This window comes from Panonychus citri, unplaced genomic scaffold, assembly GCF_014898815.1.
Source record: "Panonychus citri isolate SS breed McGregor unplaced genomic scaffold, ASM1489881v1 Contig00029, whole genome shotgun sequence".
Classification (NCBI taxonomy): Eukaryota; Metazoa; Arthropoda; class Arachnida; order Trombidiformes; family Tetranychidae; genus Panonychus; species Panonychus citri.
Window position 1 is genome coordinate 46,433 of NW_026515434.1, and position 19,974 is coordinate 66,406.

A 19,974-nucleotide genomic window follows, 5' to 3' on the forward strand; every position below is an offset into this window, starting at 1 on the left:
ATTGGAGTTTCAACGATACTTAATTGTCATATTTCAATATCAAGGTCATTCTGCTAGGAAAAGGTCAGTGATAACACTTCACAAACTTTCTAAATAATTCCGACTGTTCTGCCATATTTAAGATGCATTTAGTCAGATATGCAATTGTGTAAAGTTTTGGTGCCATGAAAGTTAAATTTCATGGCTCTTATCCGAAGGAATATAATTATTTTAGGATATTCGCCATAGTTCCAGCTAAAAGTAACATCAAACTTGCATTTTCTAAAAGAAACTAATTTGGCAAGAGAAAAGAGACAATTAAATTGTGGTTAAGTAATATTGTTAATAAATTTAACATGCAAACTAACTCACGGTAACAAATTGAAAATATGTTAACGGGAACATATCACCGATGTAAATTCCGATAACTGGACCACCAATGCGTTCAAGTAAACTCAGAACCTTTGGGAATAAGAATATTTTAATTAACAAATCTAATATCAATAGTTTTATCATTCGTTATGATGATTACCTTAAAATTTGGACGATTTTCAATCTCTGTTAAATTGTTGATACTTTTCTCAATTATCAAATGAAATGTGTGATATGTTTGATGTGTCTTGAGAATAATAGTCATTTAAATATTAATCCAATTAATTATTGATACATGATTACAGTAATTAATTGTATTATAAATATTACCTATCGAGCAAGGTAAAATACGTCCTTGCATCAATTTTTCTCGATCTTCATATTAGGAGTACTGGGCTTAGAGACGGGCGATTATTCAGTAATCGATTAGATAATTTCTCTCTCTTTCAACAACAATAAAAAAGCAGCAATAACAAAATCAACAATAAAAACAATTATTACAACATTGAATGATAATTTAATCGTCATTTAATAAGTAAAGGTAGAGAGAGATATAAATTAAATTTTAATCTATTTTATTCTCTCAAATATTTCTCAATTAATTATTAATTTGTAACAATTTTGTTTTAATTTTGTCATCAAACATGAGTGTCGTGAGTCGTCATAAAAAGTTTTCTTTCTACAATGTTCTTTGTTTCAACTATTGGTATTTGAAACCAAGTGAAGATTCATTCGAAGATCTTGAATCTTTTAAAAATTATATCCAATGTTCTCCAAAGTTTATCGAATTGAGCTCAATCACCGAATTCGTGAGGATTAATATGGATCAAGTCGAAATACCGCTATGCCATGCTTCTGTCGAAACTTTCAAGGCTGTTTGTGATGAAACAATTTCTTCTTACGGGAAGTGTGATGCTATTCCAGTAGAAATTTGTTTTTATCGTCCGCCGGCTGCTAACTGTGTTGATCTAAGTGCTCCAGCTTTGTGTCGATTAGTTGTTCCCTTAAGATGACACATGGTGATTTTGTTTACGACCACGAATTCGATACCATAAATGGGAAGGTGATTGTTGTCAAGGTACCTGATTCCGTTCCTGATTTTTTATACAGGGCATTTCACCAAGTTTCCAACAAGTTTTTCTCAAATAACTATTTTGTTTTTGAGTGTCTAGACCCCATACTCGAGTTATGGTAGTTTGGGCCATACTCAATTGTCATATTAAAATATCAAGGTCATTTGGTGGTCACAATCGAATTCAGTTGCAATCATTAGGCTCCATACGAGTTTACAACTTCTTGACATTTTAGTTGCAGAGATATATCGGTTTTGACGCGAAATCCTTTTAATTCAACTTTCATCAATTTGCTCTTAAGAAAGAGCGTAAGAGTCAAAAAACATTTTTGATTTAGGTACATTTTGGTTTTTTAAATTTGAATAGATTGTGACCACCAAATGACCTTGATTATTGGCATTTCAACCATAATTGCGACCTACCGTTTCGGAGTTCTCAAACCATTCGATAACATTTTCATTGATTTACCACTAAAGTATGCGATATGAGTCGGTAGATTAGGTAAGGTCACATTGTTAACTCTTCGTGGTAATGAAGCTTTAGGTTCATCAGGTTGCACTTGTTCTTTATATTGATAGTGTTGGCAACCAACATTGGTAACTCTAAAAAAATATGAAGATGAGGATGACGAAGATGATGATGATGGAGATGAGGATGAAGATAAAGAAGATGATGATAAAAATATAACTGAAATTGTATTAGTTAGAGTGGGGATCTTATCCCATCAACATTAACATGAACAAAATGAATAAATTGTGAATTCTTTTAAAAGGTGAACTAGAGGTCACATAAGTTTACAACAATTTGGTCCGTCGAAAGCCGGATTCGGCAGTCTTTTTTAAAACGCTAGTGAATAAATAGTATATGCGAATATATTACAATTAACTCAGTAGTAGTGAAAGTACACAAGATTCACCCCATGTGACACATCATTTAATAGACAATTTTTTTGACAATAAAATACGAGCAATTATTAATACAATGTGACACATCATTCGAATGGAAATTTAATGGAGATTTTTTTGATGGATTTATTTAATTTATTTATTGTTAATATATTTTTCCCCTTTATTCAAAACCTTTTATGTTTACATTTTCTTAATTAAAATGAATATAATGATTAATTTCGCTCCCAAAAGTTAACTAACTCGTCATCTAATCTAAAAGCATCAAAATAACGACGATTTTTATGGATTTTCGAATCGCTAAAGTGACTCTCATTAGCCTGGGATAGCGGTTCGTTAATTCAACGAGAGATAAAAGAAATCCAACATATGCTGGTGTATATGTTATTTGACCTATCATACGATCTGTCCACTGGGCGATTGTTTCATTTGTTTGAGATATGTCCATACTTATGAAACGTCCTAATCTCACGGCCAATATAAAGGGTGACGGTTGTTTCTTCTTGTTCGCAATTGACGGAAAACACTTCTGGCCTCTTCTAATGTTGCAATCGCAGAGATAACTGGAGCAGCACCCAAGGCCATAGTTCGACGCATTCTACCAAAGAATCTTCTGGCCCTTGACAAATACCTGATTTCCGGGTCTTCGTTTTCATCTGAACTTTCACCGTTGCTTGTTAAATTCTCTCTTTCTTTGTGACTGGTATTTTCAGGATCATGTTGTTGAGGTAAAGGTTGATAAGTGGGTCAATCGATGAAGACACAGTATTATCTTGTAGATCACTGTCCTGCTCCTGTTCTTCTGGATCATCATCACCACGTAGCGGGATTAAATGGGCACCATTAGCAGGGTCGATAAAAAGACGTCTTTCTGCCATAGTCGTTGAACCGAACCCAGTGAATAGTCGATGACAGTTGGTGATGATGAAGCGGCGGGCATTAACACGGTTTTCTCTGACAACCATTAGAAGAAGACGATAGAGGAAAGAAGCGATCAGCATTGCAGAGAATGGGTTAAGGTTGACACGGGTCATATTTGTAATTAGAGTAAAGGGTGAAAAATAATTAACAAAGAAACTTTTATAACGGTAAATAAAACAGAACGATGTAAAAATTCAAACTTTTAGACTCCGCCCACCTGCGTTTTAGAGTGCGCGTTGAATCTGCCAACATGTCAGTTTTTGTATTCGTTATATACCGGTACTGGTTTGGGTCAAAAAATTTTAAAAATATACATGACGTTTATATACATTGTCTCTGTAAAAAAATTACATAGAGAAGCACTGTTCAACTAAATTTAGTACTTCTATATACAGTGGTTCATTAATTATAGTAAAAGACGAATAAAGTCTCATAAATAACACACTATAAGTACTCACCCGTTGTAGCTAGAGTCTTAATTTTTTTCATAATAATACTTCATACCATAAGGTATAACATATATAAAAACCAAGAGGTAAAAGACATTAGTATTCATATACGAAAACTTCATTTTTACCCATAGAGCTCTATGGCGAAATCCAACTTTGAAGCCCTGTATCTCAGGAACTAGATCTTTCCGCATATACAAACTCGCACATAATATGTAGTTTGACATGAGCTATATGTACAAAAAATTTCAGGTCTCTAAACGTGCGGACCTAATCCGAAGTCCAGCCATTAATTTTTATTAACTAATATTAATGCACTCATCACTTGCCGTTATCCGGCTCGACGGACCAAATAAAGGCTTATTGCCTTTGAGTTCACCTTTTAAAACAATATTCACTTTTTACTCATTTTATTTTATTCATGTTGTTGTTTTTGGGATGAGATCCCTCTCTAATCTAAAATTACATTTTTCATTTCATCCTCATCTTCATCTTTATTTAGATGTTGGAGTTGGCATCAGTTAGGTAGCCAACAACCATGAAAGTGGGTAGAACACATTATAATACAGGGCAATTCAGCTTCTTTTACCGATTTTTTGCGATTTTCTCAGCAACTAAGTGTCATAGAGACATGATACTTGAGTGGTATGAGTTTGAGCGATACTTGTTTGTCATATCAAAAGATCAAGGTCATTCAGGTCATGGGTGAAATAACGCGTTTCAAGGTCATCTGAAGGTGCTACAGTTATTCTTCACATTTTTTAACCCTGAAAAATGAGTTTAGAGATCGTTGTTACAGATCTTGAGATATTTGAGTTTATTTGAATAACTGTTGAAAATCTTCTATTCAATTAATTTATCTTAACGTGCAAAGCAAAGCTCATAGAAACCTCAAAACTTGTCAGCAGTATAACTGAATATTCTTTTTTGTTGAATTACCTTCAGATGACCTTGAAACGCGTTATTTCACCCATGACCTGAATGACCTTGATCTTTTGATATGACAAACAAGTATCGCTCAAACTCATACCACTCAAGTATCATGTCTCTATGACACTTAGTTGCTGAGAAAATCGCAAAAAAAATCGGTAAAAGAAGCTGAATTGCCCTGTAGTACTAGTAAAGGGGTAAGAAATAATGAAAATATTTGATTCAAAAAAGGCAAGTCATCGCCAACGAGTCTCACTCTCTTCACCGGGACTTCGTCATTTTTTTTGTGACAACATGTATATGGGTATTCGGGACTAAAGTTTTGCTACACTCCAGTCAACAAAAACAAGTTGTGCACAATTCCCGGTAGAGCTATCTATTGATACTATTCAATGATCGAAGACACTTGTGTGACTCTGTAGCCAGGTCGATTCTGGTGCAAAAGATTGAAATTACATTTAAAAAATCAAGGTCATTACTCTTTGATTAAAATTAATAAATTAAGATTTTATCTCTCAAGAGTCAGAAAAGGTTGAAGAAAGCGTTGTGTAATACTAGGAGGAGTGAGAAAAAAAATGATACTTGTTAATACAAGTTGTTATATTGTATTGGTATTATGTGACACTAGTATTTTTGTTGCTAGAGAGGTAATATTTATAATACAGTCAACAACCAGATAGCAGGACGACCAGATAATGGTACTACTTTTCTCAAATGCCTGAGAGTGAGTGACCCGACCCTCTTTCTTTTTCTCGTTCTCACTTGTTTTGTAAGAATAATATATTGGGCAGGAGTCTCATGATCTGGTAGTTGACTGTACTTGAATAAATGAATTAAATACTTACCCTGATATGAATGGTCCCTGAAAGATAAACGATAATACAAATTATAAATGTTACCTCGACCCCAAGACCAAAGACAAGAATATTGTTGAACAAATTGTCCTTCGGCATAGTAAAGGCCACATACAAAAGAAAATCCGTCCCAAAAGCAGCAAAGTTGTAGCCAAAGAAAAAAAAGTTTCGCAGTTGACTATCAATTGCATCTATTGCATTAAACAGTTGAATTTGTTCACTAACCAATGAACGAATTAAATTAACGGGAATAACTGGTAATTTAAGTAGTCCACTAGCAAGTCGATCAACATAATCCAGTCGTAAGATTGTGTAAACAATTAATACGTAAATGTGAACAATAAGCCATAAAACCGAAATAACCGCTCCAACTGCAGCAATAAAAGTGGACACTGTCCATAAAAGGATAAACGCAAGTCGACTGGGTGATGAGTAAGAAACTGGATTGTTAATAATTGAATAAGTGAATATAAATCCAAGAACTAGGATTGTTATGGGTGTAAAAAAGGTGAAAAACTGTCTCCCCAGGTAAATTCGATTTCGAAGTATTTTCAAGTCCCCTTGCGAAATATGGAGCATATCGGCTCGAAATCCATGTTTCTGAATATCAGCAAAATAACTTAACCATTTCATCTGATCCAATTGTTCTAACCAGTACGAGAATGTCCGTGAAACTCCAAGCATAATCGAACCAATCGCAATGACAGCATTCATGTGAAAACGCGTTTTGGTCCCATAGAAAATGTCACCAAGATAAAAGGATAACATATAATCAGAAGTTATCGATAATATGATAAGTCGACTCACTAAAATCCAATTGGCGATCTCAATCAATGATGAGAAAATGAAATGACTCGAAGGATAATTAGTTAATCGTGAATATCCACCAAGACAAACTAAACCTTTTTGCCAAATTTTTCGAGAAAATCTAGATGATTAGTACCATCGAAAGGATTCACGATATCGCCAAAGATTTTACTGAACTTTGATAAGGCCTTAGCCTTTGGGACGAAATTGGTCAACTTTTTCATCTCGTTGTTGAAGCTAATACAATAATAGCAAATGAGAGTAACTTAATTGTGCAAACAAATGTAAACTAATTGCGAATTATTCTTGCATTAATGATCAGTTTGATGAATAGTCTTGCTTAAGTGTCCATTGTTTAACCTCTTTGGATTATTGATCAAAAACGAAAACACGAAGTAAACAATTAATTTACTCTCGTCTTCCTGGATGATTGACATTGTTATCGATTTCATTGGGAAAAGTTTCCGCATTAGTTTCAATGTCTACCGTTTCAAGAGCAAATTCCTGAAACAATCTCAAAGACAATGAATGTGTATTCATGAGAAATTAAGAGATTATTATTATTTAATCGATTTTAATATGAAGAAAAATTTTGATCATAAATATTTCAATAATTGAATTCAATTAATAGATGATTCGATTTGTTTTAAAGCTGTCAAATACAACTTTTGTTAATGAGCGTTTTTTACCACCAGTGGTTACATTTGATGAAATTATTGAGAGTAAAATGGGATTCGATGAATCTTTCACTGAATTTCGAGGTGCAAGTTCAAAAGGTGAGGATAATGTCTTCCAGCTCCCCGCAGGTAATTTTGTGATTAGATTTGAGCATCCAGAATAGAAACCATTGGTATACTTTGAGGTTTGTGGCCAATATCGTGAGTCCATTTTATCGACAGCGGGTACACGTTTCGATGTTCCTTGTCCTTCATGTTAAAAAGCAAAAAAAAATCATTTCATTACATGTAAGTTTGAATAAGTCATCGATTCATTGTTTTCCGATATTTACCTGTGTAATTAGTTGGTAATCTGTCAAAAATTGAGAGCAAAGATAATCCAAACCAAAGTGATATTGATCCTCCAATGTAAGTAAAATATGCGATAAAATCAATCGCTGGAATATGAATATATTTCACACCGTAGGCACGAGGGCGATTAACGTAAATCTTTGCATTATAGTTGGTTTGATTTCTGCGACTTGTGATGAAATTTTGATTCTTTGTCGAAAAGGTGACAATATAAGATGAACACTCGGGTTGAGCGCATTTTTTTGAGCATGTGTCCAAGGTTTTCAGAGGAATGCCCTTTCTCTTCGTAAACCAAAACCTGAAGGGAAAAAGGCTAGAGATGTATTGAATGCTGGAGCTGGTACATCAAGAGGCCAAGTTCCGCGTTCTTTAAGGAATAGGCTCTTTTCACACTCTTGGATACAAGCGGTTCGACCTAAAACACCATATTCTGAATAATCGGAACAATTAGTCTTGTAGGGAGGTTGAAGGAGACGAAATATGATTATTGAATAGTCCATAGTGAACTGAGAGTATCGATCAATGTCCAGGAGGAAAAGTCTTCCCTTTCTGTCCAAGGTATGTTACAACCAGAGTGCATGGCGAAAATGACCACAGCTGATCCTTTGGAGGAAACTGAAAATTCAATAAGCTCACGTCCATCTTCACGATATTCTTGTAGTGGACTTGATGTTGAATTCCAAGTGAAATAAGTTGTACATCGACGGATAACATTATTTCGAGCCCAAGAAAGTGTCTCTCGAGGTTTAGAATAAACTGAACAAGGAACATTGACACAAAATGCTTTTGAATCGGAAGAAGATGAAGATGACCAAAGGGTTTCACTTGGTTTTATAAACCTACGATCACGAGAACACTTAACGGTACAATTTATCGAAACTTGACCGACAGTCTGACCTTCTCGAGCAATAATTCTGATCGGTGTTTCCAAGAAAATAAGCCTCAATTCATCAGGTGAATAATGATCTAAAACACGATCTGGATAGAGACGAGTAAAGGTTGACTTATCTTCCATATTATAATCCAGGCAAACGGTAACTCCAGGCATATAATAGTGATCTGCTTTACCGATAATTATGTTAACCACTGTATCATATTGCAAGTAAATGTAATTAATCCGATAAACCTGCCATAAGAAGCCAATGATGGTCAAAACGTTATATAAAAAGCGATAACATTCAAGTGGCCTCAAACCATTAGGTTCAATTGTCGATGGATCATTTAAAAACGATTGATTTACCTCCTTTCGATTGGTATGATGATGATTAGTTTGGACGATTTCCTTGAAGCTTTTAACTGAAGCTTCTTCAATTGTTTTGAAATAATTAGTTGATGACAACATGATGATTAACACTCCTTGACCAGAGAGCACAATTAACATGAAGAAAAACAAATTTCAAATCAATTCCATGATTGATTGTTTGCCTGGAATTGTTTATATTTTTGAAACATTGAAACTTATTAATACAAAAGTTAACTGATTGTTTTGTATTACTTAATGTGTACTGATTAAGACACTCATTTGTTGTGGAGTACAAAACAAAGGCCAAAATTATTTGTTACCATGTTCGTGTTTATCTGAATATCACAATTTCCATGTATAAGGTTGTTTATTATTCTTGATTTCATATTGATTGAGATTTTTTGTTTATTACCTTTTTTCTGTTCACAGTGTGACCTATGTGGGAAATTACCTGTAGTAATTATCTTCATCATTATCATGGTCATTATTATTCATTTACAGGGAATTGGAAGGAGAAAGAAAAAAAACTGAATGGAAAGATCTTTGTAATGGACTTCGACATGTTATTTACGCTCGAATATTGTAAACCTATTGTTCAGGTAAATGCTTGGAAAATATTAATTCAGTTCTAATGGATCTTATCTATTTCTTTTTTCCATTAATGAGGTTAGAAAATGAAAATCTTATTGGAAACTAATTAACTTTATCTACCTGTTAATGAGCTACATGATAAACATGCGACGATATTTGACCTTTATCAAGGTGATTTTGATGGACAATTCAAATGACAATCGTTGATTTCGTAATAATAAATGTGTTGATAGTTATTATCTGAATGATCCCCCAATTAACCTGAAGAATTAATTAACTTTTCCATTTCATTTAGAACTATTTTATTATTTTTCTCATCAAAATCTATAAACAACAATTGAACAATTAACTTTCTGAATATGAGTATTTCTAAATCAATTAATAATATTGATCAAGTTTAATCAAAGAATTGACAATCAACAATAAATGAGAATGAAAATTAATCAATTTAATGGTTAATCCTTTTCATTTTACATTATTTTGGAAAATGATAAAGTATCAATTGATATTTTCTTTCATTGTTTAATTGTGATTCAATAAACTAGATAATTAAATATAAAAATTTCAATCTAATTACTAAATTAGCTACAATTAGATAGTGAAGGTCAAATTTTTAGCTGGTTAATGGGCCATTATTATTGTATCGAGTAACATCATCAGGAGTTTCGGTAAAAATGGACTTATTGTAGGTCGGTGATAAATTGGTGCTTATTGGTGAGATTAAATTGTTTATTCGAGGAGGAGATAATCTAATGTTCGGAGGTCGTTTTCTGATCTTTTTCGGTGTAGGTAAACCTGTGGATCCAAGTCTTTTGGATTTAGGTGTTTGAACCATTAGAGCGCTTGGTGGTTGATCCTCTGGTGGTGTCTTTACATGTGAGCTATGGATTGTGGGGTATGGGGGCTGTGGTGGTTGTGATGGCGGTGGAGGATTTGGTTTACCATAAACTAATTGTTTGAAAAATTTTTCCGCAAAATTAAACAGAGTTAAACAGGAGAAACCAAACCAAAGGCCAATTGCCGATCCAACGTAACTAAAATATTCAATAAAATCAATGGCTGGTCGATGTTTATAAACTACGTCAAAATTAAATGGCCGATGAATGTAAACGCGGGTCAAATAGCTCGGCTGACCAGTACCACCTCCAGATCCACTTGGACCTCCGCCCAAATTGTATTGTACATACTTGACATAATGTGCGTACTCATTAAAGTCACATTGTTTTCTTGAACACTCCAAGTGACACTCTCGATTAATCTTATGAGTCATATGGGTGTCATTTAGACGTATCTCCTCTGAAACGAATGACAGTTGAACATCACGTCCTCCAGGTACATCTAAAGGCCAACTTTTGAAAGCTCGTTCATTGAGACGCTCTTTACACTTGTACATACAACCAACCCAACCAGAGACACCAAATTGTGAATAAATTTGACAATTAGTTTGATATGGAGCTTCGAGCAGTTTAATCCGAGTCAATTGATAATTAATAGACACAATTGACATTAGGCCAATATTGAAAGAGGAAAAATCTTCATCCTCAGTCCAAGGAACATATGAACCAGGGTGCATGGTGAAAATCGCAGTGACCGGAGTCTCACCGCTTTTCGTTAGATTAAAGTTAATAAAATCCCGTTCCCCGTTTAGAGCCTCTAAAAATGGGATACCCGAACTATTCCAATGGAAATAAGTGTAACACCGACGAAGAGCATTATTTCGAGACCATTCAATTGACTCTCGAACTTTTGAATACTCGGAACACGGAACATCTATACAAGTTGACCCATTGGTAAATCGTGAATCTTGACTACAAATTAATAGACAAGAAATACTAACATCATCAAGTATCATCGAATGGTGAAACAATTTATCAATGGACGCTGATCGATACAATAAGTATCTCTCTTGGATCGTTAAATTTTCACTGATCACTTTATCGGGATAAATGCGCTTCAAGGGTTCCAACAGTTTCAGATCAATGTCCAAACAAATGGTCAACGCAGGTAATTGAATCAAAAACTGCCGATCAACCTGAATATCAACAACGGTATCAAATCTCAGGTACAAAACGTTAATCCGATAGACCTGCCAGACCATTCCGGTCATCAGGATAATGAATAAAGTTAATTTGACCCATCGATTGTTACGAAATGAGTTAAATTTTCGAGACGCACTAATTAACAATTTCATCATGATCAACTTTGACCAATTTAACTTTTTTGTTTTACTATTAATAAATCGTTGTAATTGAAAATTGGGAAAAAAACTTTAAACACTCAAACAATTAACCTGTTCAATGTTATATTACCATAGGTGATAGTAAATAATTTATCATCACCATGTTCAGTGTTTGTTTTGATTTAGTTTTTCACATTGATGATTAAAAAAACAACAACAACAACAATTTAAATCATCGTCTTACCATTATGTAAATCACCAAGGGGTAAAAGTAATTTAAAGGTAATAATAATCGTAATAATAATGAATAGATAGAGATAATTAGATAATTCCAATGAGAAAAGTTTATTTGTAAATGTAATCAATAAATTGTAATTTCAATTCAACTTATCGATTAAACAATTTAGAAACAATTAGTTGATTTTCACCTGAACGAAAAAAACTCTTGACCCTTTTTACAAAGTACAATAATCGTGGTTATTATTGTTCTGATTAAGTTTAATTTTATTATTATTTTTTTCTCAACAATTAACATTCAATTTTAATTCTATTCTCATCGTAATTGAATTAACTTGATTGTTTCCTTTCTCTTTCTCTTTCTTTTTTTTCTCTTCAAACTCTCTGCTCATGTGAACACATGTTTCCATTTGTTGTTTATCTTTTGTTTTTCTTAATTGTTGCTCGTTGATTCCAATTGTAATTTCCATTGGAACAGTTTAATTACAGTTTCGTTTAATTGTTCTACTATTCGTACATGTTAATTGTCTCGATTGATTAGTTGGTTAGTTGATTCAATTGTTTGTTTTCTTTTTTTTCCAGAAAAAAATATTTACCAGGATATAGACAAAGAGTAAGCTGATTACTCGCTTGTTTACCTAACATGTTACAACGTAATTTTTGATTATTTTCAATTTAATTGTGACTAATTCTTTTCCTATAGATTAATTAATTGTTCTCTGTTCCATTTATTGTATTAGGTTTAATCTATTCTTCTGTTAAAACTCTCCGTGGTCTGGTTGGTATTCATTCATCACATAGTTTAACCTCTACTGTTTTTGGTAATCAAATGGAGGTGAAAATTTTATCCGCTCTTTCCGACAATTATATGTACCTGATTATCGACAAGGAGACTAATAAAGCGGCCATTGTTGATCCAGTTGAACCTGAGAAGGTTTTGAAAACGGTCAGTGATTCGGGTGTTCAATTGACAACCGTATTAACTACACACCATCACTGGGATCATGCCGGTGGTAATGTTGATTTAGTTTCCAAGGCTTCAGGTTTAACCGTTTGTGGTTATGATGAAAGGATTGGTGGTTTAACTAACAAAGTTAATCATGGTGATTCATTTACAATTGGAAAATTGCTGGTTAATTGTCTTTATACTCCTTGTCACACCAGTGGGCACATTTGTTATCATGTTGTTCCGCCTTCAGGTGAATCCGATGGAGCTGTTTTTACAGGTAAATTTTATTTTCCCTTTCTTCCCATTAATCTAATTTTAATCAAAATTCTAATCACATGAAAAAACAATTAGGTGATACTCTTTTCCTTGCTGGTTGTGGGAAATTTTTTGAAGGAACAGCTGATCAAATGTATGAAGCTCTAATCAAGAAACTTGGTTCATTACCAGATTCAACTGTAAGTCAGAAATTCATGTGGTTGATTAACTTAATTTACATATTCTATCATTCTAATTGTGATTTTCATGCCTCTTGATTGCAGAAAGTATATTGTGGCCATGAATATACTGTATCTAATTTGGTTTTTGCGAAAAACGTTGAACCTTCAAACCAAGATATTGAAAATAAACTAAATTGGTCGAGAGTAAGTTGATTGTATTGATAGTATCGATTGATTTTTAATCATATTTCTCTATTTATATTTATATTAATATTTATTAGGAAAGAAGATCAAATTGTGAAACAACCATTCCATCAACGATTGGAGAGGAAAAGTTAATCAACCCTTTTATGCGAGTTAATCAATCATCTGTCCAACAATTTGCCAAACTTACAGATCCAATCAAAGTAATGGCCGCTTTAAGAGAAGCCAAAAATAATTTCAAATCATCGTCACTTTAATAACACCACAAAGAAATTACAGTTTAATCCAGTTACATTTATTAGTTACAACTAATTTGATGTAATATTTTTAATAGTAAATCATAAAAATTGATTGATTTTGATTTTCTATCACCAGTAAACTGTTGGTAATTGTTGATTGATACTTTTAACTCTTGATACTCTTGCACGTCTATTAGTTGCAACTTTACTCTGGTATCCGAGATTTTGATCAATTGGTGAATTATTATTATTTGATTTGGTTGCGATATTAATTTTCGCTGATCTACTCTTTGTGGGCCGTGTAAATAAACCACAATAGCAATTGAGAAACTTTTCCGATAAACTAATCAACGACAAACCAAACCAGAAATTTAAACTACTTGCAAGATAAATTATCAAATCGAGAAGTGTATATTCGGGAAAATATTGATTTATCTCGAAAGGTGCTGTTGGTGCTCGTAAAAGGATAACATAAACTCCGTTTTGATCTTCATCAGTTAAGGTTCGATAGCCTTGTGGTGAATAAATTTCCTCCTCACAATCAGGCTTATCAGCGATATGATTACAATGCTGACGACAGAATTTAAAATATTTCCTTAGGCGATTTCGCTCTGTTATATTAGGGGTAAGATATTCACCATAATACTGATAATAACCATTCCTTAGATTGGCCTGAGAGTAATTTAAAGCTTGAATTGTCCCATAAAAGACTGACCCTATGGATGAAGCGGTCAAATTGTTGAGACAAGCGTCAATAAAGTGGAACCTTGAAGAGTAACCATAATTTGAATAGTTCCGACAAGAGACTTCATAGTTTTCTTGGCTTAAGATGTTGACAATTTTACTAAAGGTCACGATGTAAATGCCCGGTGGTTGACCATTGAAACCTATTCGATATGCTGTTTGACCTGAGCCCTGAATTAGTTTACCAAATTCTGAAAACATGATTGTAGTTGAAGTTGTAATGGTCGATATGTTATTATTTAAATCAATGGCCATCATTTGACCGTCGTAAGGAGGTTGAAATATTTCGTGACGGGAAAATTTAATCGGACCACCCGATGAATTGTAACAATTAATGGTCAAGCAAAATAACGGTTGTCTAGAATAACGAGTGACCTCACAAGTAGAATTGTCCTTTACCAAATAATAGCCCGATTTGGTGTCACCCAATCGTCGAAAGGTCGGAGTTAATTTGATCTTTGGAATTAAATTGTCAATATCTTTAAGAAGATTATTTAACTGGTTTACCGTTAGATTGCCCAAAATTGAATAGATTGAGGTGAACATGTCTCTGTGGGTTCCGAGGTCATCATAAAATGGCCGCTCTAATAAAAGATCATCTAATTTATCGTCAAGAGCGGAAGCTTTGGTTAAATTGATTAAATCAAGAAAAGGGAAACACAAGGAAACACTTGGCAAAGTAATTTGATTCGGAGTGGTCAAGTTAACCTTTGACGTTATCTCACCGGACATATAATCAATAGCAATCGAGTAAATTTGACCTCCACAAAGACAGGTCACCAGTAGATGGATAATAATCTGAATATGTTTACGTAAATTTGGTGTACATTTTGATTTAACTGGTTGACCAATTGAGATCCCGTTGTCCATTAGGGTCACAAGAGTTTTTACCTTAATTGTTAATTTCCCATTGATTGTAATTTCGATTTCTTCTTGATTGTTTATCGGTAAAATTCAAGCTTTCCATTCATATTAATCAATTGTCATTTATCATCATCACAAATGTTTGGCTCTTTTATGTTTCTCAGTTTGTTTCATGATTAATGATTCTAATTGTTGTGACAATTTTGCTTCAACATTGATTGATAATCACAAACATCACAAACAATTATTACGATTCACGATTTTTCGCATGAAGATTAAAGACAAACTAGGCTACCTACAGAGTTTGTAGTACAGGCACTGTAACGAAAACATTACATTTAAATCAAAAAGGGGTTGATTTGGTTTGCATTTGATCACAATTTAATTGATTAGTTAATCTTTAGTCTTCACTGACTATTCAATTAAATCACAAGACGCAACTTTTGACTATTTTAGTTAAATGTAAAGGGTCAAATATGGTCTTCACTGACCGTCATTTGACCAGGACAATTTAACACCACAATTATTTGGTCTTCACTGACCTTTATACACAAATTTAATAGATATTATATATTTTTATTTAATTAACAAATTATTAGAAAAATTGAACAATTAAACAATTAAACAATATTGATGAAAAATGGTGAAGATTTGACTTTGGTTGATCTTCACTGATCTAAACCAAAGTCATTAGTTGATCTTCACTGATCTAACTAATTTCTTTTTCTAATTAACAAAATCTATTATTTTATAAAGAAAAATGAATTTATCGCTAGTGGGATCTAATTGAAGAGGTTTGTTTTTCTGTTCAGGTTTTATCAATCAATTGATATTGTATAATATTACAACAGTTCCGTCGACTTAAATTTGAGCAGTCTCTGCCAAAGCAAAGGGTTGAAGTCCATATTTCAAGAAGGGCATCATAGAATTTATTTGTTATCGATTTCGTCGGCACTCCTTTGTACCAACCAGTTGAAAACATTATCGTTAGGTTCATGACAGTTTAGGTTGATGATTTTATCTTTCGTATAGTGATAGGGTTGATAATATGAAAGTGTAGGATTACAATTCGGGTAAGGTGAAGAGTAAAAATGTGAAGATAAACATTTAATTGAGTTTGATTCCAAGTAAAGATTAGGATAATTAACGTGAGCAGTTTTGTCAATCAATTTTGGTATCTCTTCAGCTAGTGGTATTTCAAGAGGATCAACTAATTCTAAAAAGGGGAAATTTTCTTCTTGTTCATTCTGTTCATTGGATTTGCATTGATTCGAATCGATCTGATCAAGATTTTCAATAATTTCAGTTTTCCTTTCGATCTCTAACGAATGTTTAGCACTTGGTAAACTCGTGAGATTAATCAAATTTGAATTATTAATATGAATTGTTTTAGATGCACAATCAATTATAAGATTAGCTTTTGTCATTAGATCTTGACCAATTAAAGCATCGAATTGATGTGGCAAATATTCAGTAACTTGGACAATTGTTGATATTGCAACTGCTGATTTGTCGTCACAAATTTTAATTCTAACTTTGACTTGTCCAAGTATTTTAACTGGGCTATTGTTAACAGCTAAAGGAGGAGGTGCAAGGTATGGTTGTAAGTTTAAATTCAGTCGATCAACTAGATTTTTACTGATTAGAGTTAAACCGGAACCTGTATCGAACATTGCTTGGACTCTGTTATTATTTAATTTGATTTCTCTATGAATTAGATTTGAATGTGGAATTGGAAAAAGTGAAGAAACTGAAGAGTTGGGTTTCTCATTGATTTGGTTGATTTTAAATGGTAATTGATTTGAATTCAAATAATTTTCATTTTCATTGTGCTTTATTCTTGAGTTGACGGTTTTATCTACTAATTTAGCAGCATTAATAAGTTCTGTTAATGTTTGAGGATTTTGTAATGTTATTATGAATTTAGCTTGAGGTAAAAGTCTTTCAATGATGAAGATTATCATGAGCTTTTCTGGCATCTTTTTATTCATTCTCAAACATAATTCTTGAATCTGATAGACAAAGTTAGTCGTTAGCTGATTAGACGCTTGTTTGCTATAATGAAATTGATGAGAGAGATGAGCTTGATAATCAGCTGGGCAAAGGTCTGAGATCATTCTATTTCTTAATTCATCATAAGTTTTAGGCATTTTTCGGAAAGAATGAGGACTACAGGTAACGTTGTACCATTTGCGAGCTGAACCTTGCAAATAAAAGGGAATAATCTTGAACATCTCAATAGCACCAAGACCTAAAGCACTAGAAGCTAATTCAAAGTTTATCAACCAATCAATCAAATCTTCATTATCACCTCTGAATGGCTCAATGGTGATATGATTGTTCAGGACATGGCTTGAATTAATAGTGTTAATTGTTGGGTTAAATTCGATTGGATTAAATCCAAATTGATCAGAGTAATAATTCATAATTGATAAAGTAATATGTTAAATGTTAATTGTATGATAATATGATGATAATTTGTGATAATTGAATGTATTGAGAGAATAACGTCTTCACTGACAGTTAAGGATTTTTCATTTTATAGTCTAAGGAGAGAATAAACAATCAAGAAGCAAGGGTCTTCACTGACCTCACGTTTAACGATTTCGCTGAAAATCAATTGTCAGAATGAACAAGATAAAAAAACAATCGTGCTAAAAGATTGGTCTTCACTGACCTTAGTAGCGATATTAAAAAAAAGAAGAGAAAAGATACCAAAAAAGAAGACTTACTTTCGTAATTAAAGGATAGATGGAAATCTGTAAAGTGTGTTAATTATTTGATTTAAATACAAATTGATTTGATTAATTATTAATATGTTATTGTTAATTGATTATTATTAATTTTTGATTATTGATTAGCTGATCTTTTAATTTTTATTATTTATAATGGTTTATTATTTGATGGTTGATTTGTTAATTGTTGATTTGTAAGTTGTTGATTTGTAAGTTGTTGATTTGTTAATTGTTCGTTTTTTTTATTTCTCATTAAAGTAACATTGAGACCACGATTTTAACGTTTATTTGAAGGTCATTTTATGGTTCGAATTAAATTGGAGAATAGATTTGCACGAAAATTAGTTCACCAAATTCACCCTCACACACGGCCACCAAATGTAACGAAAACATTACATGTAAATTAAAAAGGGGTTGAATTTGTTTCTTTTGAGCACAATTTAATTGATTAGTTAATCTTTAGTCTTCACTGACTATTTAATTAAATCACAAGACGCAACTTTGACTATTTTAGTTAAAATGTAAAGGGTCAAATACGGTCTTCACTGACCGTCATTTGACCAGGACAATTTAGCACCACAATTATTTGGTCTTCACTGGTCATTATACACAAATTTAATAGATATTATATATTTTTATTTAATTAACAAATTATTAGAAAAATTGAACAATTAAACAATTAAACAATATTGATGAAAAATGGTGAAGATTTGACTTTGGTTGATCTTCACTGATCAAAACCAAAGTCATTAGTTGATCTTCACTGATCTAACTAATTACTTCTTCTAATTAACAAAATCTATTATTTTATAAAGAAAAATGAATTTATCGCTAGTGGGATCTAATTGAAGAGGTTTGTTTTCTGTTCAGGTTTTATCAATCAATTGATATTGTATAATATTACAACAGGCACAGAACAAAAAATCAACTGAAAGAGCTCAAAAATCTAAACCCGTTAAAAATAGAAGCAATGTCAGAGGTGGTCAGAGTCAAAAGTTATTAATGAAAAAAATGGGTCTTAAATTGACCAACAAAAAGTGTTAATTAGATAATTAATCAGATTAATAAGAGGATGAGATAGAAAAGAAAGAGAAAAGGTGTGTGTGAGAGAGAGAAGGGATGAATTATGGGAGAGGAGGAAGAGTCTCAGAGGAATATAAGTTTTTTAATTGTATCAACTGCACGTCCTGGGATATTAAAACTTCGAGGTGCTGATCAAATCTTTAATTGCTCTGGTTAATTTAAGGTGCAAAGTCGAAAGAATCAACCTGAACTGGTTAGGTTTATTGTGAGGTAAAAATGATTGTCAATAATAGACGAAGTTTATTGGTACAACTTGGCAACCTATTTGTGGCACCTATTACAAACAACTACAGTGGATTCTATTAATATTTGATGAATTAGTTAACAAACAAATTAAAAGAAATTTAAATTACTTTTTGTTTGAATTGTGACTTATTTTCGCAGGTGAAATACGATTTCCTATTTTAAAGCTTAAAACATACAGATAGTTTTCGTTGGTTGACATAAAAAGGATGAGTTTTTTAAGATCCTTCGTCATTTCAACAGTTTAATCTAAACAACAACGAATATTATTTTATTATTAATAAATATTTTGTTCTAAAAGCAACATCACCGTTTTCAATTTCATTCTCATTTTCTTGATCAATAGCAACAATTAAAATTTCTCTTTAATTTTTTCTATTCGAATAAAGTTATCATCCTCGCTCATCATCAACGAATCATAATTATGAATTTCCAGTTTTTCCTAACTTTTGTATCAGTTCTGGTATCTTTCATTGGAACATCTTTAGCACGTGCCCCTTCAACTACTGGTATTGCGTCGGCAGTTACACCTGCTGAGGTAAGCACACCAGGAACTATGACTGGTCCCGATGGAAGTCCTACCAAAATAATATTCCCACATTCAGCTGTTTCAAATATGGTGTATACTACAACTCCCCTACCTTAATATCCACTCATCATCCAAAAAGAGTTGATCACAAACTGGCAACGTCAAATGATGATATGTGATAAAACAAAACAATAAAATAATTCCTAGCATTCTAGTAATCCGTTTCTAATTTTATTATATTTGTATTTTGTATATTAACTAGGCATAATTCAGCCGAAGTGACGTCTGAGTGCTTGTACTTTATCGAGTGTGACTTTAAAGAAAAGCAAGAAATTTTATGTGAGTGATCTGAATTGTCATTTTTGAGTTCTCGTCCCTA

The 19,974-nt window shown here is 32.7% G+C and overlaps 2 protein-coding genes and 1 pseudogene across 4 annotated transcripts; 1 reads left to right on the forward strand and 2 right to left on the reverse strand.

Annotated features, from left to right (window-relative positions):
- Nucleotides 1-205: 205 nt before the first annotated feature.
- Nucleotides 206-6,830, reverse strand: LOC128397372 (uncharacterized). Its single transcript, XM_053358096.1, is given in 6 exon segments — nt 206-271; nt 352-441; nt 512-598; nt 5,475-6,385; nt 6,388-6,527; nt 6,703-6,830. Coding segments are annotated over 6 exon segments (1,422 nt in total).
- An 84-nt stretch (nt 6,831-6,914) lies between these two features.
- On the reverse strand, nt 6,915-9,302 carry LOC128397368 (uncharacterized; annotated as a pseudogene).
- Nucleotides 9,303-11,963: 2,661 nt separating this feature from the next.
- LOC128397369 (hydroxyacylglutathione hydrolase, mitochondrial-like) lies at nt 11,964-13,537 on the forward strand. 3 transcript variants are annotated; one of them, XM_053358092.1, is made up of 5 exons: nt 11,964-12,112; nt 12,309-12,794; nt 12,869-12,972; nt 13,057-13,158; nt 13,236-13,537. In XM_053358092.1, the coding sequence occupies exons 2-5, from the start codon at nt 12,398-12,400 to the stop codon at nt 13,413-13,415; spliced, it is 783 nt and encodes a 260-aa protein (XP_053214067.1). In that variant the 5' UTR covers nt 11,964-12,112; nt 12,309-12,397; the 3' UTR covers nt 13,416-13,537. The 3 variants fall into 3 exon arrangements, with proteins under 3 accessions (XP_053214067.1, XP_053214065.1, XP_053214068.1); XM_053358090.1 differs by having other exon boundaries at nt 12,035-12,221; XM_053358093.1 differs by having other exon boundaries at nt 12,035-12,181.
- The last annotated feature ends 6,437 nt before the right edge of the window (nt 13,538-19,974 follow it).

Coding starts and splice junctions, on each gene's coding strand:
- LOC128397369 (XM_053358090.1), top strand. Junction 12,795..12,868: donor CGATGGAGCTGTTTTTACAG/GTAAATTTTATT, acceptor AAAAACAATTAG/GTGATACTCTTTTCCTTGCT. Junction 12,973..13,056: donor GTTCATTACCAGATTCAACT/GTAAGTCAGAAA, acceptor TCTTGATTGCAG/AAAGTATATTGTGGCCATGA.